This window comes from Anguilla anguilla, chromosome 17 (assembly GCF_013347855.1).
Source record: "Anguilla anguilla isolate fAngAng1 chromosome 17, fAngAng1.pri, whole genome shotgun sequence".
Lineage (NCBI taxonomy): Eukaryota > Metazoa > Chordata > Actinopteri > Anguilliformes > Anguillidae > Anguilla > Anguilla anguilla.
The window spans coordinates 1,819,814-1,843,199 of record NC_049217.1 but is presented as its reverse complement, the minus strand read 5'-3'; the positions used below and the strand labels follow the sequence as shown (position 1 = coordinate 1,843,199).

The 23,386-nt window shown below is 42.5% G+C and overlaps 1 protein-coding gene across 8 annotated transcripts; it reads right to left on the bottom strand.

The window, feature by feature from the left end:
• Positions 1–1,909: 1,909 nt before the first annotated feature.
• On the bottom strand, positions 1,910–8,061 carry phospho1 (phosphoethanolamine/phosphocholine phosphatase 1). Of its 8 annotated transcripts, none has more exons than XM_035398043.1 (3): positions 7,885–8,061; positions 7,194–7,241; positions 1,910–5,226 (listed from the first exon to the last, which is right to left on the bottom strand). In XM_035398043.1, exon 3 carries the CDS (start codon positions 5,064–5,066, stop codon positions 4,197–4,199), a length of 870 nt encoding a protein of 289 aa, XP_035253934.1. In that variant the 5' UTR covers positions 5,067–5,226; positions 7,194–7,241; positions 7,885–8,061; the 3' UTR covers positions 1,910–4,196. The 8 variants fall into 8 exon arrangements, with proteins under 8 accessions (XP_035253934.1, XP_035253938.1, XP_035253936.1 ...); XM_035398047.1 differs by having other exon boundaries at positions 1,910–5,017; positions 7,885–8,045; XM_035398045.1 differs by having other exon boundaries at positions 7,914–8,015.
• Positions 8,062–23,386: the final 15,325 nt, after the last annotated feature.

Genomic DNA, 23,386 nt, shown 5'->3' with positions numbered 1-23,386 from the left:
TCCAAAGGTTGCAGGATGAAATCGGTTCGCAACAGCTGCAGGTACGCACGCATCAATGCTGGAGGATATGTAGGCTACAGCTTAACGGTGTGTTGCTGAAGTGGTTAGTAGAGCATCAAACCCTTTTTCAAACGTGTGAAAATGAAATGCAATTAGTTATACACACTTAATTGCATTTGAAAAAGGCATGCTTTGCAAGATAGTTGGCTAGTACCAGCTAAAGTTAGTAGCCATTCCTCAATCCGGTTGTTTAGCCTTCTGGCTCGCTAGCTAGTCGTGACTTGTGATAGCATAGGATCCTATTTAATATTGGTAAAGGAGAGCTGTGTGAATCTTATGGCAGTGAGCTAATTTTTTTTTTTTTGGTTTTTACCACCACTATCACAGGTTATTGTCAGGGTGGGCGAGGGGATGGACCCAAACGCAGAGTCAAAAAACACTCGAAATCCCGAGTAAACGCAAAACCAGGAGTGTAGCTTTTAATTTGAACAAAAACAAAAGGAAACAAAAACGAAGCCGCGCAGGGCAAGTCCTAAAAAACAAAGTTAAATTTTCGAAACTAAGGAAACAAAGAAAATCCAACACTCCAAAAACACAAGAACAGGAACGTGGACAAAAAACACTGGAGGCAACTCTTAACAAGGAACACACGGGGCAGAAGCACAATCAGGGGCACGGACGAACAAACTAACCAACAACAAGCAAGGATCCAGCACCTGAGTCAAGGAGAAGGGAAACTTAAATAGACACGACACAGACGAGACAGGAGGCACAATGAACAATCAGGCCACAGAGAGGGAAGGGAAAACGAGACAACCAGCCAACAATAATAGGATAATTGAAAACAATAATACAATTAAATAGGACACAAAACAGAGGTGCCGCCATCTGGCGGCCCAACAAGGAAAGACAGAGGGAAAAACACAGAACCCTGACAGTTATAGTTAGCAAAACACTGAATTCCATTTGATATCTCCAGGTCAAGATAGAGAGGAAAATCTCGTCATTCTTTAAAAAAAAAAAAAACGACAGAAAGCCCCAGCCCTGTCCTCATTCAGGAGGTTCATAGTGCAAGAGGTAGGTTATCTTAGGTGAGATTTATAGTGATACAGTGTTCGGTATTCAGAGTGCCGGACGAAAGACATTTTGATCTAAAGGCTTATGCTGAAATGCCTGAAATTAGTTTCTTAGACAAATATAAATAGTGAAGTTGATGCCTGTGTATGAATGTCTTTACAAAACTAAAATTTAAATAAATTAAAAAAATGTTTTTTGAAATGCACCCCCAACAAGTAGTTTTCATTTAGAACTTCAGTGAAATTTTGAGAGGGAGAATGTTGAAGCAGAATGATGAAATCATCATTTTAAAGGCACACATAGTAAATGTGTGCCTTTAAAAGTTAATTTGTGGAATGCCTTTTCTCATTAATGCCTAATGCCTACCAGCTGTGTTATGACAGGTAGGGTGGGTCATAAATAGCCCTGTTTGGTAGAAGGCCATCATTTCTGGTTGTAGTAGTCTGTAATATGGCAAGAACAGCTCAACTTAGCAAAGAGAAAGGACAGCCCATCATTGCTTTAAGAAATGAAGGTCAATCAATTCGGAAAATATCAAGAACTTTCTTCAAGTGCAGTGGAAACAACCATAAAGTGCTATGATGAAACAGGCTGTCATGAGTATCGCCACAGGAAAGGCTGACCAAGAGTTACCTCTGCTGCACAGGATAAGTTTATTAGAGTCACCAGCCTCAGAAATCGGAAGTTAACAGCACCTCAGATTAGAGGCCAAATAAATGCTTCACTGAGTTCAAGCAGCAGACACATCTCAACATCAACTGTTCAGAGGAGACTGTGTGAATCAGGCCTTCATGGTAGAATTGCTGCAAAGAAACCACTACTGAGGCAGACAAATAAGAAGAAATTTTATTGGGCCAAGGAACACAGGCAATGGACATCAGACCAGTGGAAATCTGTCCTTTGGTCTGATGAGTCCAAACTTCAGATTTTTGGTTCCAACCGCCGTGTCTTCGTGAGACGCTGAAAAGGTGAATGGATGATGTCTGGATGTGTGGTTCCCACTGTAAAGCATGGGGGTGGAGGTGTGATGGTGCTTTGCTGGTGATTTATTTAGAATTGAAGGCACACTTAACCAGCATAGCTACCACAGAATTCTGCAGTGACACGCCATTCCATCTGGTTTGCTCTTAGTTGGGCCGTCATTTGTTTTTCAACAGGACAATGACCCAAAACACAACTCCGGGCTGTGTAAAAGCTACTTGACAAAGAAGGAGAGTGATGGAGTGCTGCATCAGATGACCTGGCCTCCACAGGCACCTGACCTAAACCCAATAGAGATGGTTTGGGATGAGCTGGACCGGAGAGTGAAGGAAAAGCATCCAACACGTGCTCAGCATATATGGGAACTCCTTCAAGATTGCTGGAAAAGCATCCCAGGTGGCTACCTCATGAAGTTGGTTGAGAAAATGCCAAGAGTGTGCCAAGCTGTTATCCAGGCAAAGGGCGGCTACTGTGAAGAATGTAAAATATAAGTTTGTTTTGCCTTTTTTTGGTCACTGCATAATTCCATTTGTGTTATTTCATAGTTTTGATGACTTGACTATTTTCTAAAATGTGGGAATTGGTAAAAATAAAGAGAACCCTTTCTGTGAGTAGGTGTGTTCAGACTTTTGACTGGTACTGTATAAATGAACGAAGAAAACTTGACAAAAAGCACCAGTTTTTTATGGCTTTATATTCCTGTTGATAAAGGACAAATGCGCATACATGAATAGTTTCACTTTTGAAAAGCAGACATTGATAAAAACTTATACAATTCTTTAAAATGTAGCACTGACAAAAAAGAGGCAAATTATCAGATGTGAGTCATTTCACTTGGTCCTTTTGGACACCAAGGTCTTATTGCTGGTCACAAGGATATACTGTTACAGTATAATGTACTCACACAAAGAAGAAATGCTTTCGGGGTTGAAACGCAAACAGCAGAATCATGCTCATGCAGCCCCCATGCGTCAAAGTGTGTCAGGTTGAGGATTATTAAATCAAGGTAGAATTGGAAGCCGAGAAGCACCATAGAGGTTCCACACTTTGATCCGAATGTAATGGCTGTTGTCAGACTGCAGGTGGCGACTCGCGACAACAAAATTAGTTCTATGGGTCCGCTACATTCACATTAACCCTATGCATTAACCTGACTGTATAGTTAATTATGCTATTAGAAAAACTACTTTTGTGAAAATGTTTTTAGAGTTGCTAAAGTCTCAATTTCATTATAGCTTTGAAAAATAATTTTAAGCAATACTAGCAGTGTAGACTTATTTATGGCGATCAAATGAACAGAATCCAAAAGCTGAAGAGGTACAGTCGGCCTCAGGCAGTACAGATCTTTACTAAGATTACTTGCGACAGCCCTTTTTATAAAACTCTACTGTTTGGCTATTCATTCAGAATAATCACTAAGTATAATATTAGGGCATGCACTCCTGGGTTTGCTGGTTATGTGGAGCATTTCAGGTTCGTTGAGGTCACCAGTCCTTTTAGCACAGACTTCAGAGCGAGTCTGTCTTCAGAGTACTGAAGCTTTGGGTTCTGAGACACCATGCAGGATGGTGAGTTGCCATTGGTCAGTGAGTGGTTGCCTGAGTTATAATTGGCCAGAAGAGGGCCGTAAACCGTGCAGAATGCACATTTAATACCGGTTAGTTTCCTGCTGTGCTGAGCTTTGGTCCAGGCAGAGTTACTCTTGCCTCTCCAGTCCATTTTGAGTGTACTGTAAGTGTGAGAAGCTGTGGACATGCCATTGAGGTGAGGGCGTGGGGAGAAGGTGGTCCAGATCAACTGGCTGGGGGGGGAGGTGGGATGGTTGGGGCCTGTGTGAGCATGAGGGTGTTTGTGTTTATGAAAGAGTGTGCGTGTGCGTATGCAGGTATAATAATATTTATATTTACTGTACGGACACATCTATATGCAGATGGATATTTTCTATAAATAGCTGAGTGTCCTACCCCTTGTCCGTGTGAGGTATTCTCTGTGTACCTGTGTTCCATGATTGTGCTTCCGCAGACTGTGTGTGTGTGTGTGTGTGTGTGTGTATGCGTGTATGTGTGTGTGTATGTGTGTATGTGTGTGTGTATAGCGCGTGTCAGCCAGGGTCAGAGGTCATGTCTGGCTGCCAGGCTTCAGCGCTCCTCGGCCAGCCTCTGGAGCCGGGCCACCACGTCCTCCCCGCTCTCCCAGGGCACCACGGCGGCCTGGAAGTCTCCGGGCCGCGCCTCGTGCAGCTGGCCGATGAGCGCGTGCATGGGGTAGTCCCGGCGCGGGAAGGCCGTGTCCCGCGGACCCAGCACCAGCGACGGGCAGAAGTCGTTGGCGCCATCGCCCACGTAGAAGACGCGCTGGAAGGGCCGGCCCCGCTCGGCGGCCCGGCGGGCCAGGTACTCGCGCAGGATGGCCTGCTTGCACATGTTCTCGGGGCACCGGAGGCACGCGTGCGAGTGGTAGGGCCCCAGCCGCAGCCGGCCCGCCCCGTCGAACGCCGCCGGGTTGGTGAAGATCTTGGCGAAGAGCTGGCAGGCGCCGGCCTTGCGCAGCCAGGCCTCGATGAAGAAGGCGTTGGCATCGGACACCAGGACGATCTCGAAGTCCCGCGCCCGGCCGCGCAGGTGCTGGAAGAGCGCCAGGATGCCCGGCGAGGCGGGGATGCCCTCGATGACGGCGCGGATGGCGGCTTCGGACACGCCCTGCTCGGCCATGTAGGCCAGCACGCGCTGCATGTACTCGTTGTAGTGCCCCGGCCGGTAGCTGTCCTTCAGCCAGCCCGGAAGCTTCTGCCCCGGCGCTGCCTGCACCACCACGTCATCGCTGCTCTCGTCCACGATGGTCTCGTCGAAGTCGAAGAAGATGAGGAAGCGCTTGTCAGGAGGGGGCGGGGAGGAGGGGGAGGAGGAGGTTGGGGCGGCGGCCATATTTCTCGGGCGCCGGGTTCTCTCCGCCTCCTCTCCTGGAGGAAGAGGCGGGAGAAAACAGCAGTTGAACACAGAGTCCTTCATGACTGGCCCGTCTCAGCTCTCGCGGAACTGAGCGACAGACGCCACAGACACTCCTCTTCTCCCTGTCCCTCTCCCCAGCTCCTCCTCTCCTCCACTCCCTTTTGCTCCTGCTCACTGAGGGGGCGAGGGAGGGACACACGGGCGATAATTCTGGGAAATACTTGTGTACAAAAGGAGGAGTATAGAGAGAAGGTCAGATAAAGTTAGATGATGGAAACGGGATAAAGAATAGATACAAGAGAAAGACAACAAAAGACAGTGATTTAGAAGGATTTTCAAGAAGCTCATTTCTGAATCATTCATCAATTTTAAAGTTGATACATTTTTTCGCCAAGTTTGTCTAGGAGCCTTTGTTCACTGTAGTCATCAAAACTGAGACCAAATTCCGAGAGAGAAGGCCACTGCAGTGGTTTTCAAAATATATCCTATCTAAACAGTCAGCACCGTAAACGGCTGAGTTTTAGAGCATCAACCATTATTCAGGGCTTTCTTAACTTCGTGACTTATGTTTAAAAAGTTAACTAATGGTTCAGACTGGAAAGTAATTCGTTGTTTGGATGAACGTATAATGTTCTGTTTTGATCAAATTCCAGATCGCAGTTATGTTTTCCAGATTAGTATTGCTCGTATGCTTTACGCCATTATACAGTAGCAAGCGCAATAGTAGCCTTCACTTCAGTCGCACCAAGGTACGCGTTCACATTTACATTTCCGTTGCGTTGAGAAAGACATGTAGGCTAATTGTAGGCTTATTTACAGTAGCCCAGCTATAGGTTCGTTCAAGGCAGAACTATTTTAAATCCCTTGGCAAATGTAACTTAGTTTAGCAGTCATTCGGTTTCATTTGCCAATTGGTAATACAGCCTAGGTTGGAAGTGTTTGTATTAACGTTATGCCTAACTACTCAAGACTACATCCAGTCGAACGTTAGAAAACATTAGACTAGTTAGACTACAAGAAGTTAGCAGGTCACATGGCAAAATACCTAAACTACACCTGGACGTGTTCTTTAACCTGGTTATCCGTGTATTTTTCAAGAGGCTGTTCAGGCGATTGATATCTTCGTAGACTAGGTTAGTCCGTTACATGACACCATCAAGAAAAATACTTCTTGTGAGGCATAAGTTGCCGGTTCCTTGGACGTAGCCTATAGCTCTCCAACCATTGATTAAAAAGCCCGCACTTGTGCGTTGCTAGGCTGTACACATAGTTGTTTTCAGGTAGATGTGGTTGCCATGCTGGTGACGTCACTTCTGAGATGTTAACCTGGGATGACTTCTGAAGCCTAATTAGTAGCCTATGTTGCTTTTGTCACATATACGTTTAACTATCAAACTAGTTCTGTAACAATGTTGGCAGACCTGTGAACAGCAAGCAACTATCAATCAATATAAACATTAGGCTCTCAGACGGATTAAACAATAGCCTAATATACACGCCAATATTGTAACACGTGGTAAATTGTTCAATGATCCTTTTAACATGCGTTTAAATGGCACAGTTGTATGGAGGCAATCGATAGATTTCCTTATTTGCAACGCGAATTGGTAGCCTACATTCTGACAGAAGTAGCCCAGTTCAAACAGCCGGTTTCTGGACCGCAGGGTAGCCATTACGAAACTTCCTCTTTACGCAAGTCACACAAAGGTTAAAAAAATATATAGCCTATATATATATATAGCCTAGTCTAACAATCGCTTTTTTTAGGACACGGTCTTGTGCCACTGTAGTGCAAGACTAGGACTGTATGCGAGACCACAGCAGCATTTCACCTTGCCACGGAAAACCTAAAAAACATTTCATCCAAATGTGACCAAAACCCGCGATTATCAAACGATGCATGCATTCCTGGCATATGGCTACAAATTATCCACTGAGTTGACAACTGACAAGGCGTGACTTTCTTGCATCTTAAAAACTCGCAACAAACCATGGAAACCACTGGTCGGTTTTGGTCATGTTGTACAGTTGCTTACCACAAACCAACTAGACTAAAATGCATGCTGAGCATAGCTACGAACTATTGATGAAAAGAGAGGGACAGCCTGCGGGGAGCGATCTGAAATGACGTGTAGCCTATAGCCTGTAGCCTATTAACTTGACATATCTTAGCGATATTTAACTTACCGTTGCGTCAACAATGGGTTGTGGTCGATGTCCACCTGTTCGGTTAATCTGTAATTTGAAGAAAAAAATGAACAAATGCTTAAAGTGTTTAGAATAGAACGAGACAGCCTGTACGCAAACTATAGCCTATAGGCTATATCTTAATTACCATTCAAAATTAAGCCTACGTAAAGGAGGTAAAAGAATAGGCTACCGAGTACCAGTCATCACTGTAGGTTTGAGCGTTTTATTCAAAGGACAGTCCTCTGATCACGGCGGTAGCTATTTCATAATTCATTTAACGATGCACGTCCTATTGTCACAGTAGGCTAACGTTTGCATATTATTTTATCTGGTTCGCACCGGTTGTTCTGAAAAAGACTTCAACGGTACTAACGCCGACTCGACAATTTTATAAACTACGTTTTATTCACCTTGGTAGAAATGCACAATGAAATTCAAATTCCTTAAACAAAGATGCAGCATATCATGTATGAAAGCCAAGTGTTTCGCCGTATTAAGCCTGTTATAACGGTACCCTTTCCACTGGTGTAAAAGAGAATTAAAACGGGAAATCAACAGTGACCGTAATTTGCCATCTGACAACAGCGTTGTGTTGGTGATCCCAATCCAGAGACAAGCAATTCACGTATTGTATTCCCTAGTGTTCCTTGTTTTCTTTCAATGCGCTCTTCAAGCACTTAAAGGTTACCTCGTTTTTGGACCGCCTGGCGAACGTACCATTCCTCGGAAGCGAGTATTTTATGCATTTGTAGACGAGGTAATTTCATCCCATTTTAATGGTTCTCAAAAACCACAGAAAGTGGCTATCCCAATGACGTCCGGATCAACCGGCCAATGACGCGTCGACATAGTCTTTAAAGGGGAAAGCATGGGACTGCAGTTGTCTAACTGTCATAATTCATCTTTACTGAGCAAAAATATAATGAAACGGATTTGGTTGATTTAATGTTAATGTCATGCTGATTTTTGCTTGGATAGTGATAAACGAATATGATTAATAGGTTGATAGAATAACAATTAATAATAATAATATCAACCGATTACAATCTATAGTCTGATATGAAATAGGATAGAATAGAATCTGGATCTATTTCGGGTTAAAGCAAAATTAGCTTTAAAAACTTCACCTGCTGCTTTCCTTAGTCCGTTTAGTTGTGTTTCTGCCAACTGTTCATTTTGAGACGACGTAAATTTCTCAAACGTCTCGGGATGAAACATCAATAACCTACCAGTGTCCCTGTGACTGCGAAAAACCTACATTTGTCTAGTAATACATTTTTTTTTAAACTCTAGAAAAAAAGCTGGTTAGGTCAGATATTAGGAACCAAATTGTGCATCCTTGAAAATACATTTTTCCACCAGTGAGAGTCGGTGGACATTTTGATGTAGCAAGCCTAGAAAAAAACGTATACAGGCATGTGGCCACAATTTTATAAACAAAATAAATTTAAATGCGAGTCTTTCATTGCCTTCATTTTTTTAGAGACCTAGCATCGTTCTACTCGCTTCAACAGCAGGTCTAATGGTAGGCAGCTGGCAGCTATTTTGGTCGGTCGGAGAGTAGTAGACAGGGAAGCATTCTGGTGCCGCACCACTGTTATACCTTCCGTCAGCTTACAGTCGGTCTCTCCCACTCGCAGCGATGACTCAGACATGCACTTTGTACTGTAAAGATTACTGCTCCTGTGTTTTATTAGATGTGATTTTGAAACTTCGAATATATTTGTAGTTCAGCTCTTGATTAAATTTATTCTGTGGTCAAAAGATTGCTAAAAGGCATAAAGACTCTCAAAGTCTCTCTTAGAGCAAATGCTCAAAAAACACTAGTGATTTCTTCTGAGGAAGATGCAGAGCCATCAGACACTGAAAACTGTCTACAAGAGAGGTATGATTACAACACACCAGTGTGAGCCAGAAACCCCAACCAGTTTTTAGGCCTGTCGGTAAAACTAGCATATGTGTGGTAAATAGTATCAGAAGCTGTGCTAAGATCAAGCGAAACTAAGACTGAGCCCTCAAATCAGTGATTCTAGTAAGTTGCCATCCCTTAAAAAATGCATTACTGATTATAAAATGTTGAATGCCTCAAACATTTCCACAATTTCACAGATATGACTGAAGTATTAACCAGAGGCTGACTAAGGAATCTGAAGCTGTGAGAAACATGCATTCCCTGCTGCAGTTGCTACTGAGAAGGCCACACATGCTTTCAGTAGATCTCTGCTTGATTTACTGCAGTTCACATACCTGATAAAAAGACATGCCTTATCCCATCTGCAGTTAGCTAAAACATTCAGCTGCTGGGCCTCTCAGCAATGCGAATAAGATTGCATATTACACCTTACTACACTGGCTTTAAGAACTGAATGAAAGTGTTTATTTCCATCACTTTTAAGGCAAATATATTGCTGATCTCCGAAAATAATATGCCCCTCTATGCTTCCTTAGATCCTCAACTAAAGACATAACTGTCATATTTAAAAATTAAAGTTAAGGGGACAGAACATCCGTGACTTGGGCTCCAATAATAAGGAATAATTGACCAAATTTTATAAGAGCCATTGCCTTGGTCTTTTTTAAGTCTTACTCTACAATCTCTTTTAAAAAATTCAACCATATGCAGCTAATTTATCTGTATTACTGTTGTATTGAACATTTATTTATTTTTATTCTTTTTCATTTCTTAATTTTATTCATACTTTGTGGAAGTGCTTTGTGCAGCATCTGCACATAAATAAGAGGTATTAGTTCCCTTTCTGTGCACATGGGTCTCCCTCTGCATGCTGATGCATACATTCAGGGTGGAAGGGCGATTAAGACACCACTCCCCTCATTACTCCCTCCCCCTCCTGAGCTAGGTGTGCTAGGTCCGCTAGCCTTCCCGTCCTCTGGCCAGAGAAGAGCTGTGTAGCCATAGCTACTATGTGTGTGTATGAGTGTGTGTACGTGTGTGTGTGTGTGTGTGTGTGTGTATGTGTGCGTATAAGGAATAAACCAGGACACACACTAACACACACGCGTACACACACAGACAAAAACACACGGACACACAGAAACACAGACACACAAACAGGTGACAAATTAACAAGACCAGGTCAGAACCTAGTATATGGCTGGACCGGCCGACCAATGGTATAACTTCATAACTCGGCTGACCAATGGTGTAACTTCATCACTCAGTCACTCTGTCACAGACATTCGTGTTTCTAGGGCTGGCCCCGCTCTTGTGGTCCAGCCAAAAAAACAATATAATGTCTCTTAGTAAGGTGTTGGGCCACCGCAAGCCACCAGTACAGCTTCAATGCGCCTTGGCATAGATTATGTAAGCCTGTGGACAGGGCCGGTTTTAGCCTGCTATATTAGGGTGGGCTGGTAGAAATAATAGGTTGCCAACATTCAAATGACAAAGCGCTTCTCGTCACATTAATACCGCTAATTAAATCAACCGGCAGTACACTGCATCGGAGAAACGCTGTTTCAACCCATCGGAGGCGGGCTGTAGGCTGCCCACACAATCAGAAGTTAGAAACGGTACTGGTATTTTATGTGCTATTTTTCCATTTGCTGAACAAAACAAAAAAAATACATTTTAATATTTTTTCTTAACTTTTGATTGGGTGGGCAAGACGCACGTTTGGGTGGGCTGAGCCCACCCCTGCCCATAGCCACCGCCGGCCGTGTCTGTGGAACTCTATTGGAGGGATGGAATACCATTCTTCCAAATGATATTCCCTCATTTACTGTTTTGATGATGGTGGTAGAGAGCACTGTCTAACACATTGGTCCAAAATGTCTCATTGGTGTTCAATTGGGTTGAGGCCATAGCATATGTTTAACATCATTTTCATACTCATCAAACCATTCAGTGACCCCACGTGCACTGTGGATGGGGGCATAGTCATCCTGGAAGAGACCACCCCCATCAGGATAGAAATAGTAGTAGTAGTAGTAGTAATTTATTTCGGTCCTTATTAACAATTTTCCAAAAAGAATGCACATAGAAATAAATAAATAACAATAAGGCATTAAATTAAATTAAATTAAAAGGAAAACAAAAAATATTGACCGAAAAGGTGTAGGCTGAAGCTTTAGCTTATTATACCTACCCATTTTACATAACATATTCTAATAGGCAACCCTTTCACTACTAGGTTTAGGCTATACAAAAACAAAACAGAACAGAAACAAAAACAAAAGTTCCAAATGTCTCATACACAATAATGATCATAACTCCATTTTATATTTGTTTACCACATTATTTTTAAACATTTTTTTAAATTTGCAAAGTGAACTACACATTCTTAATTCCTTGTCACAACTATTCCACAAATTAACCCCTTTGACAGATACACATCTCATCTTTATATTTGTCCTTATCCTTGATTTTTTAAACATACCTATTCCCCTAATTTCATACTGGCTCTCTCTAATTTCAAACAACCTCTGAATACAGTTAGGAAGCAAATTATTTTGTGCTTTGTACATTATCTGTGCAGTTTTAAGATCAACTAGATCATAAAATCTTAAAGCATGTAAGTTAATAAATAGTGCGTTGGTTGGTTCATAATAATCCGTTCGATTTACAATTCTTATAGCTCTCTTCTGTTGTGTGAAAATTGGATAAGTGCTGGTTTGGATGTATTTCCCCATGCCTCCACACAGTAGGTAGTGTATGGAACTATGAGAGAACAATACAGTATATATAGTGATTTCTGATTCAAGGTATTTTTAGTTTTATATAATATTGCAATGGTTTTAGACATTTTTGTTTTCACATAATTTATGGTCAATTATCATGCCCAGAAATTTATTTTCATACACTCTTTCTATTTCAACATCATTTATCATAATTTTTACTTGATTACTGATTTGCCGATTACCAAATATTATAAACTTTGTTTTACTTAAATTCAGTGACAGCTTGTTAATATCAAACCATTTCTTAAAGACTTTCAATTCCCTTTCCACTGTATTCAGAAGCCCTTCCAAACTTTTCCCAGAGCAATATAAATTAGTGTCATCAGCAAATAAAACAAATTTTAACAATTTAGACACTTTACAAATATCATTTATATACAATGTAAACAGTTTAGGGCCTAGCACAGAACCTTGTGAAACCCCACAAGTAACCTTCAACAAATCAGATTCAACGTTATTTATTTGTACATATTGATGTCTATCATCGAGGTAACTACTTAGCCATGAGTGTGCTATTCCTCCAATACCATATCTCTCCAGTTTCTTCATTAATAAGCCATGATTCAATAGTATCGAATGCTTTTTTTAGGTCTAGAAACACCCCCACAGTTTTGCTGTTTTCATTTTGCTGGGAAATATACCTGTTTAGAAGGACTGGTTGCAGATATGTGTCAATGGTTTCACTATGCATTCTATAATATCTTTTACTAACGACATCAATTTCAGTCCAAACAGTGGACTTTTTATTCTTAAATTTTTTAACAATGTCAAGTATTTCCTTTTCATCAGCACCTCTAATAAAGATGGAGTAGGAGTTTTTATGAACAATGTCTTCATCGACACCATCCCTATTCCTCGGCTCCGCAATCTCGTTTGATAAATTGTATCCAACATTTACAAAATAATTGTTAAATTCATTGGCAATTTCTTTTGTTGTATTTATAATTGTATTGTTATCTTTTACAAAGTAATTTGGTTTGTCTGCTTTTCCAGTACCCTTTTTAATTAGGCTGTTAAGCACTCTCCATGTTCCTTGAGTGTTACTCCTATACTGCTCCAATAGTTTGTGATAATGCTCTTTCTTATTAGATCTCATAATACTTATAAGATATATAAAAATAAATTAATATTTGTTTTCTGCTTCTATTGTTCTATGTTTTAAAAATCTCCTATATAATACATTTTTCTTTTTACATGCGTTCTCTATCCCCTTGGTAATCCATATTTGTGCTTCTTTGTGAGTTCCTTGTGAGTTTTCTTAACGGACAGCTTTTTTCATAGAGCACAATTAATGTGGACAAAAAAGCCTCATAGGCTTTGTTAGGATCATCATTAGCATAAACCTCATTCCATTTTTGTTTCTTTAGGTCCACCTTGAGGGCAGCGATGGTTTCTGGTGTTCTGTGTTGAATCAGTTTACAAGTGTTAGACCTATTTTCATTTTTTATCTTAAAAAAATTCAGAAAAATTGCAAAAACAGGAAGGTGGTCACTTATGTCATTTATGAGTAGTCCACCTACTATTTTGCTTTCAATTGTATTTGTGAACATGTTGTCTATCAATGTAGCAGTGTCTGTTGTTATTCTACTTGGTTTTATAATAACAGGAAATTGGCTGTTGCTGTACATTGTATTAATGAAGTCTGTTGTCCTTTTGTGTCCATTTGGGTTTAACAAATCAATATTAAAATCACCGCATACAATTTGCACCTTTTTGTCATTCAATTTGTCAAACATACCAGCTAATTTATCCTTGAATGTATCAAGGCAGGTTCCTGGTGTTCTATATACACAGCTAATGATTATATTTTTTGCTTTTTCAACATCAATTTCAATTGTTAAACATTCCAAAATATTTTCTATAGTGCTTGACATACATTTAACCATGTTGCATCTTAAAGCTGTATCAACATACAGGGCAACTCCTCCTCCTTTTTTATTGATCCTATTTAGTGTAAACATCTCATATCCTTCCAGTTCCACATCATAAACTTTTTCATTATCAAGCCACGTTTCAGATACAGCGATTACATTAAACTTATTGAATTGATACAAATAATCCTTGATTTTAGAGAAGTTTCTATAGACGCTTCTACTGTTGAAATGTATTATTGATAAAGCGCCTGCCATTTTCACATTACTGTTGAATTGCTCATCTGTGTAGTACTCACATGTTACTGATGTTATTGTAAAAGTGGTTTGCTGGGTCAATATCATTTTCAATCTCATACAATGTGTGCTCTGTGTAGTCAAAAGTTGTAAAGTTCAAATTTTCATACTTACTATATAGTCTGTGTAAATGATCACCCACACAATCCTTGCCAATGCCTACAAACTCCTCCTCATCAATGTCTCTGAACCTATGTCTGCAACCTAACTATAATATCCCTCTCTATGTAGTTGTTGACGGACTGTTCTTGCTGACAGTCTGATCATGTCCTGCATTGACATTCTTGGTCACCTGAAGAAGAGTTGCTCTTCTGTTTTTCCTTACATATCACACAAATGTATGAGAATCACAGTCATTGAATGTGCATATTTGACCACAATTTCTGACCCTATTTACTCATGTCTTTCCCATAGATCTAAATGCAGATGTCACTTTCGTCACTGTTCCTACTGAAACACTAGCCAGTTGAGCAATCTGTGCCCCAATGATGAAGGCTCTTTCAAAGTCGCTTGGATCTTTTCCTCTTGCCATCTTGATCCAAAATCAAGGTCAACTGGGCCTGCTGAGAATTTTTGTACATGCCACAGAGCATGATATGATGTTAATTGCTTAATTGTATCATGCAGTACACCTGTATGTCCTGCTCATTGTCCTGCTGGAAGACCCAGTTGCGACCAAGTTTGAACTTTCTAGCTGATGTCTTGAGGTGTTGTTTCAGTATTTCTAGATAATCCTCCTTCCTCATGATGCCATCTATTTTCTGAAGTGCACCAGTCCTTTGTCCAGCAAAACACCCCCACAACATGATGCTGCCACCCCCATGCTTCACAGTTGGGATGGTATTCTTCAGATTTAAAAGCCTCACCCTTTTTCCTTCATACATAGCGCTGATCATTATGGTCAAACAGTTCAATTTCTGTTCCATCTGAGCAGAGAACACTCCTCCAATAGGCTAGGTCTTCGTCCTGGTAATCACCTGCAAACTTCATTCTCACTTTATGCCCGTCTTGGAGTAGGGGCTCCTTCCTTGTGCAGCAGCCTTTCAGGCCATGGTGAAGTAGGATTCTCTTAATGGTGGATGTAGATACTTTGGTACTTTGGTACCAGATGCTCCCAACTCCTTCACCTGTTCATTTGTTGTTGTCTTGGGGTTCAGTTGAACGTTTCGGACCAAAGTTCGTTCAGCCTTGGGAGTTAATTTGTAGCTCCTTCCTGAACGATGTAGTGTCTGTGTGGTCCCAAGCTTTTTATATTAGCACACAATTGTTTGTACAGATGCTCGTGGTACCTTCAGTTGATAAAATAAATATATGGTAACATGAAATGTGCGGAGTTGTGAAAAACTGAGTTTGAATATTTTTATCCTAGGTGTATGTAAACTTTTGGCCTCAACTGTATGTTTCTCCACTCATTTATTCAGGTTTTTCTTTTAATTTTTCACTCGTTTGTACATGTAAGTAAATAAGAATGGTCCACAATTAGATTGTGGTTACAAGGATGATATTGCAAAACTAGAATTTTGCAGTATGGTAGTGGCAGTCACATAGTATGTTATAAACAAGTGTTTAGGTTTGTGATTAATAAAACATAACACATATCATTTTTGAATATAGGTTAGTCATGGTGTAAAGACATAACTCATTTTCACATCAACACATACATTGTATACAACATTGTGACAGGAATACACAACTGGGTGATGGGTCTTGACCGAAGAAAACTTTAGAAAAAAGAGAACATCTGAACACGAGGGAATATGATGCAACCAGATATGAGTAAGGGTTGCGTTGTCATTGTGTTAAAATAAATCCAAAATGCTTACAAGTGCAAAATCCACCCATCCATCCATTACGTATACCCACTTATCCAGGGCAGAGTCGCGGGGGGTGCTCGAGCCCATCCCAGCATGCATTGGGCGAAAGGCAGGAATACACCCTGGACAGGTCGCCAATCCATCGCAGCTATATCCACACCTTGAGATGCATCGGTTTTGGAAGAAGTTTCCAACTAGTCTCTCTAACTAGTAACCATGATAATATCTACTGGCTTGGGGAAAATCACTTTCCTTCAACCCTCAGGTGACTCTGATGTGCCATTTAGGAAAAATTTAATTTTACAGAACTCTCTTTTTAGTAAGAGCCTTTTTACATTTCACAACCAACTTAAACCAACTTTAATAATTCAGAATTTCCCCATTTGTGCGCTTTCTAAGATTCAGTGATCATTAACTTGACCTGTCTCTCCAATAACCTAAGAAATTTTCAACCAGTACTCACTCTTCCACAAGCCCCTCCCCCCCGCCTCAAACACACACAAACGCGCACACACAGATTTCTCCATTTAGAAAAACAGCAGCTCCACTCCATGCAAGGGCACACAATGAGTGATTTATGGCTCGGACTCTAACCTGACCTACTTGGAACAGCTGAAAAGGGAAACATGTGAGAAGCTCGGCCTTCAGCAGGCTGGACAAACTCAAGCTCCCGGGGAAAACAGGAAGAGGGCTCAACATTGGACCAGCTCATTCCCAGATACATCTGGCTAAGCTCCAGAGAGCTTTCCCTCCCTCAGTAGCAGAGGGGTGACAGTGTCACTGCTTATGAAGTATGTATATGCAGAGTTGATTGACTGAAGATAGCTCAGCAAATATCTGTGCCCATGGGCGCTCTAAGTCAGAGATCTTCCCGATCACTGCGGTGTGAAGGACATAGACAGACCTCTGGGATTCTCTGGGAAAAGCCACACTAATACCATCCTACACAGACCTGCAATAGTTAATGCAGTAGTTAATATTTCCTATTTGAGCTACACATTGTCTTTCGTGAAATGTCTAGAGAGGAAGTCCACAATGTTGCGGCACCACAAAGTCATGGAGAATACTGTCTCCACAAAGCAAATGGGGAATACTGTCTCCACAAAGCAAATGGGGAATACTATCTCTACAAAGCAAATGGGGAATACTGTCTCCACAAAGCAAATGGGGAATACTATCTCTACAAAGCAATACTCTCTCCACAAAGCAATGGGAATACTGTCTCCACAAAGCAAATGGGGAATACTGTCTCCACAAAGCCATGGGAATACTGTCTCCACAAAGAAAATGGGGAATACTGTCTCCACAAAGCCATGGGGAATACTGTCTCCACAAATCCACAGAGAATACAGTCTCCACAAAGCCATGGGGAATACTGTCTCCACAAAGCAAATGGGGAATACTGTCTCCACAAAGCCATGGGGAATACTGTCTCCACAAATCCAGGGGGAGTACTGTCTCCACAAAGCAAATGGGGAATACTGTCTCCACAAAGCCAAGGGGAATACTGTCTCCACAAAGCCATGGGGAATACTGTCTCCACAAAGCAAATGGGGAATACTGTCTCCACAAAGCAAATGGGGAATGCTGTCTCCACAAAGCCATGGGGAATACTGTCTCCACAAATCCAGGGGGAGTACTGTCTCCACAAAGCAAATGGGGAATACTGCCTCCACAAAGCCATGGGGAATACTGTCTCCACAAAGCAAATGGGGAATACTGTCTCCACAAAGCCATGGGAATACTGTCTCCACAAAGCAAATGGGGAATACTGTCTCCACAAAGCAAATGGGGAATACTGTCTCCACAAAGCCATGGGGAATACTGTCTCCACAAATCCAGGGGGAGTACTGTCTCCACAAAGCAAATGGGGAATACTGTCTCCACAAAGCCATGGGGAATACTGTCTCCACAAATCCACAGAGAATACAGTCTCCACAAAGCCATGGGGAGTACTGTCTCCACAAAGAAAATGGGGAATACTGTCTCCACAAATCCACGGAGAATAGTCTCCACAAAGCCATGGGGAATACTGTCTCCACAAAGCAAATGGGGAATACTGTCTCCACAAAGCCATGGGGAATGCTGTCTCCACAAAGCAATGGGGAATACTGTCTCCACAAAACCATGAGAAATACTGTCTCAGCAAATCCAGGGGGAGTACTGTCTCCACAAAGCCATGGGGAATACTGTCTCCACAAAGTCATGGGGAATACTGTCTCCACAAAGCCATGGGGAGTACTGTCTCCACAAAGCCATGGGGAATACTGTCTCCACAAAGCAAATGGGGAATACTGTCTCCACAAAGCCATGGGGAATACTGTCTCCACAAAGCAAATGGGGAATACTGTCTCCACAAAGCCATGGGGAGTACTGTCTCCACAAAGCCATGGGGAGTACTGTCTCCACAAAGCCACTGGCCCGATGGCCCACAGCAGGGAAGACGGGGGCAGAGATGACTGAATCACTGCACATCACAGAAACCGCAGATCAGAATTTAGGTGGCTAAGTTTCTGACTAGAGCATTGTGGAATCCCACAGAACTCAAGAAGTATTACATTACATTTATTTGGCAGATTTATTTATTTGTAGGCATCGCTTTTATCCAAAGTGACGTACAATAAGTGCATTCTGAAGGTCACTGGAACACAATGTAACACAAAAGAGGGGGACTTAAATGATAAAAATGACCCCGGACTGGGAGTGCCCCGCAGAGCGGTGACAGTTAGCAGTCTAAGAGGGTGAGATGAAGGAATAATTTTGGAGTTCACAGATATTCAGCTTTATTGCAAACAAACTGCAAACAAGTCTAATATTTCAACAACAACCGTGTCATAAGCAAATTGTAGGCACAATTGTTGTCAAAACGTTGGTCTTTTTTGCAGTCTGTTGGCAATAAAACTGAATACCTGAACTCCAGACTTATGCTGCATCTCACTTTACCGTCCCGTTTCTGAGGAGCACTGGATCAGCAAGATATTTGTAAGACATGAGTGACCTCCTTTCTGCAGCCTAAAAGCAATTACTGATCCTGAAAATGAACTGGGACCAAAACACTTACTATAAATGCATTTCCCACTTCAAGGCTGCCTCTTTTTTCCCCTTTTCTTTTTGCATTTACATTCTAACCTTTAGAGCTTTTTGAACTTTGAACATGCTTACATAGACAAAAACCGGAAAGCTGACAATGGATATCCGGTTTGGTTCATTTTGTGTGGCTTTTTGATCTTTCCACCATTTTAGAGTTTCGTTTTTTTACCGCCACATTCTCCAGGTTCAGCACTGATGTTTGTGAGTTACTCTGGCTGGCTTTACAAGGGCCCACATTAACAGACCAAAGAATCAACACGGAGACTGTAGCATTGTCAAACAGTCCTGGACCTGTGTATGTATCAGCATGTGTGTACAGGAACTCTGGGTAATGCAGTTACTGGATTTCGTACTTTTAAATGTAGAACTTCGTTTTTTTCTTCAGCTGTAATGGATTAATATTACATGCATTAACTCTACATATGGCCTCCATTATTACTGACTGCCAATGTGATTTTACAGGGTGGTTTGTGCTACTGTAATTGCTAATACTCTTAGCATTCTACAGCACTACAGTCATGCACAATGGACTACAGCTATGAGTAATGGATGTGATAGCTTTATAGCACACAAGCAAACACACATTTATACACCTGAACTTCCACAGGAATAAAAGAAGACAGCAGACAAATGAGAGATAATTATGGCTACTTCTTTTTACTTTGAAAGTTAGCAGAAAGTCTGTTAAATGTACATTATCAAAAAAGGCCCAGCATTTCCTCTCCAACTCCAAAAACATCATAAAGCTGCACAATGTGTACCAGATACTCACAAGAATAAAATACACAAGGCTACATTAAGTGGTTAAAAATACATAAAAAGTAGATTGATTTTTTTTTAAACATCTTTGAAGAATAGACCTCATTATTGTCTTAACTAGTAATGATTTTAGTAGAAAGTGCATTCTATATAACAATGAAAATAAAGGAACAGAAGAACCATATGCTGATAAATGAAAACCCAATATAAATTTGACAGAAAAACAAACCCCGTAAAATGAGGGCTACAGAGGGAGGGGCTACGTGAAGCAGGGAGGGGCCAGTGGGAGACTGACAGGGACGAGTCTGCGAGGAAACATCACCTACATTAAGGGTTTGCTTGTGTCCACTGATCATCAGGTCAGCCAAACTGCCTTACAGCAGATACTGACCATTCAACTGATCTGCAAATTCTGTACAACTATCTGCTCTTTGACCAGGCAAGATGGCCTCTGCCTCGCTGAACTATCTGCTCTTTGACCAGGCAAGATGGCCTCTGCCTCGCTGAACTATCTGCTCTTTGACCAGGTAAGATGACCTCTGCCTCGCTGAACTATCTGCTCTTTGACCAGGTAAGATGGCCTCTGCCTCGCTGAACTATCTGCTCTTTGACCAGGTAAGATGGCCTCTTCCTCGCTGTCCTCCCTCCAGGAGAGTTTCTCCTCCTGCCTCCCACCGTGCTTCACAAACAGACCTCCCTTAGCCCTCCACAACACTTACACCCTTCCCACAATGCTTTGTCACTCTCCCCCTTTTCGCCGCATCTGATACTTGCGGCAGTAAAGTGCAGAGGATTAAAACAATACGAAACAATGGTTTAAGAAGCAGTATGGACACGATCACAGTTAGCTTGGGGAAAGGTTCCGGAACACCTGACAGTAACGTGTTTTGTGTCGAGCTCTGGAGGCCTTCCTCCTCCTCCTCCTCCTGGTTCACACACGAGGGTGAGGGGCTGGTTGAACTGTAAAGTCTAGTTCAGATCAAACAGCCCATCAGCTGATGATGTGGTTTTGGAACGTTTACAGAAGGTTTTCTTCCGTGTGAGCTAGGATGCCTGCTGAAGTCTGCCAGCACGCCCAAGACTCGACATGCCCGCAGCCTGCCAGGGTGCCCAAGACTCGACATGCCCGCAGCCTGCCAGGGTACCCAAGACTCGACATGCCCGCACCCTGCCAGGGTACCCAAGACTCGACATGCCCGCAGCCTGCCAGGGTGCCAAGACTCGACATGCCCGCAGCCTGCCAGGGTGCCAAGACTCGACATGCCCGCACCCTGCCAGGGTACCCAAGACTCGACATGCCCGCAGCCTGCCAGGCTCCTCTGGTGGCCCACACAGATGTGTACAACCAGTGGACTACTCCAACATTCACCCAAGCGCACAACCTCACCCTGACACCTGGAGCCCTTTCTATGATAGACAGACCCAAGGAGCCAGGAGTACTGAGCAACAGACAAAGGGCACGCCAATTGTTCAGCGGATTTTTTGGCGGGAAAAGTGCCAGAAGGGCTGAGGACCCGCTGTTAACTTCTACAGAACTCTCCGGGCCTGTTCCTGCACACACAACGCACTCGCACGCACGCACTTTAACCACTCCAGAAGGTTCCGGAAACAGTCATGTGGGAGAAAGGCACAGAGCCGGGTGTGTGCTGCCCATCCCCAAACTCCACCACCACAGTTCCAACGAACTCTTCACCCACTTCAATCACATTCCAACACCAGAATGAACACAACTGAAATGACAGCAATATGATCACAAACTGTTTTTCCTTAACTGTTACACAACAAAGGAACCCTTGCAAACAGACCTAACGAATTACATTTCATTTTTAAAAAAGCGCTAATAAATGTGTCAATACATACAAAAGTAAAAATATGAGTGTGTTAGATACAGTATATACCAAATATATACCAAATGACCGCTTTCCTGTCCCCTACTGTCTCACCCCAAGGCTCTGTGAGCTCCACCAGACCTTTCTCAGGTCTGACAGTTTCCTACTGCATTACTTTGACAAATAAGACACACTTAATTACCCACAGTCACTCGATGCTTTAGGTCTCATTTAGCAACAAAATGGATGCACTAATTTTGGTGTGCGTGTGTGAGAGAGAATGAGAGTGGTGTGTGTGTGTGTGTGTGTGAGAGTGAGAGTGGTGTGTGTGTGTGTGTGTGTGTGTGAAAGAGAGAGCGGTGTGTGTGTGTGTGTGTGTGAAAGAGAGAGCGGTGTGTGTGTGTGTGTGTGTGTGTGTGTGTGTGTGAGAGTGAGAGTGGTGTGTGTGTGTGTGTGAAAGAGAGAGCGGTGTGTGTGTGTGTGTGAGAGAGAGAGCGGTGTGTGTGTATGTGTGTGTGGACCTCAGAGAACTTCCATATGTAAAGTATGCTTGAGTGAGTGACGTATCTACGTGGGGTCAGCAGCAGCTGTGTGTCAAAAGCAAACCCTGGGCGGGTCACATGAGGACAGTGACAGAAACGGGTGAGTCATTTGATTGGTTACTGCTGTGAAAGGGCAAAATTAAGGACCCTGGCCCCCTCTCTGCTACAGCGGAACATCTTTATAATAGAAACCATGTTCCATTAGCTTGGTGTGTGTGTGTGTGCGTGTGTGTGTGTGTGCCTGCACAAGTTTCCCACCTTGCTCCTGGCAACAGTGACAAAAGTTGCTACACAGCTAGCAGTGGAAGAGCCCATTACCATTGGATTTGTGACATTATAAAGTTCTGAGGATATGAGTGGCTGAGGGCGGTGTGTGTGTGTGTGTGTGTCTCATAACCCAGATACAGGCCAGTGGTCACGACTGCCTCTCTCCGTTAATCCCGTATTGCAGCATGTTCAGAATCCAGTTCTGTCGGTCCTAGTTACAGCTTAGCGCAAACCTCAGCAGCATCAACGCACAGAATTTAGCAGACCCAGCCTGTGCCGGGCCAGGGAAAGCAGCAGTCAAAGGCTGAGGGTCCGATGTGGAAATAAAGGACGAACAGCACAACGTCATCAAGCGCAACGGCCCTGTCTGAGCTCCACAGGAATACTCAAACCAGGATTCTATACCAACCTCGTTAATCTGCAACCACGGCAGCACCACCACCCTGAAGAGATCATTACTGTAATGGCCTCAGGTAACGGAACCATGGTAAAAGATCTTGTTTTTGCTCACTTTGACCAGATCTCGCCTCTACCAGTTATATGAGGACATGACACAGGAAGTCCTTCTTCCCGGCCACTGTCTAAGGTCGTGTGAAGTTAATCCAAAAAAAGTAATGCTTCCGTCTTATTCTAAAGTGGGGAATAATATTCAAAATAATATGTAAATGTGAAGTAAGGCTACACATTACAGTAACGCAAATTTCCATTAACCAATTCATATAAGCATCTTTTGAGACAGTGACATCTGTCGTAATACCGTTTCCTGTGCTGGAGTAAACTGCTCTGAACTACCCCCGCCTCCTTGTGGTGGTGATGCAAGCCTTCGTCGGGGTGATTCTGACGATTCTGTCACTGCACAAAACTATCCTAAAATTGGCCAGGAGAACAGTCTTCCACACTGTGTTAGTGTTCCAATGCACTGCTGTGATGTGGTGTTGAAGATGGGAAATCTGTACTACTGAAAGGGAGAATGCCTTGGGAGCTGGTTAAAGTGCAAAACATCCTGGTAGGCTATTGGTGAGG

Excerpts from the sequence above, each read along its gene's own strand:
- phospho1 (XM_035398043.1), bottom strand. The coding sequence starts at position 5,066 with ATGAAGGACTCTGTGTTCAACTGCTGTTTTCTCCCGCCTCTTCCTCCA.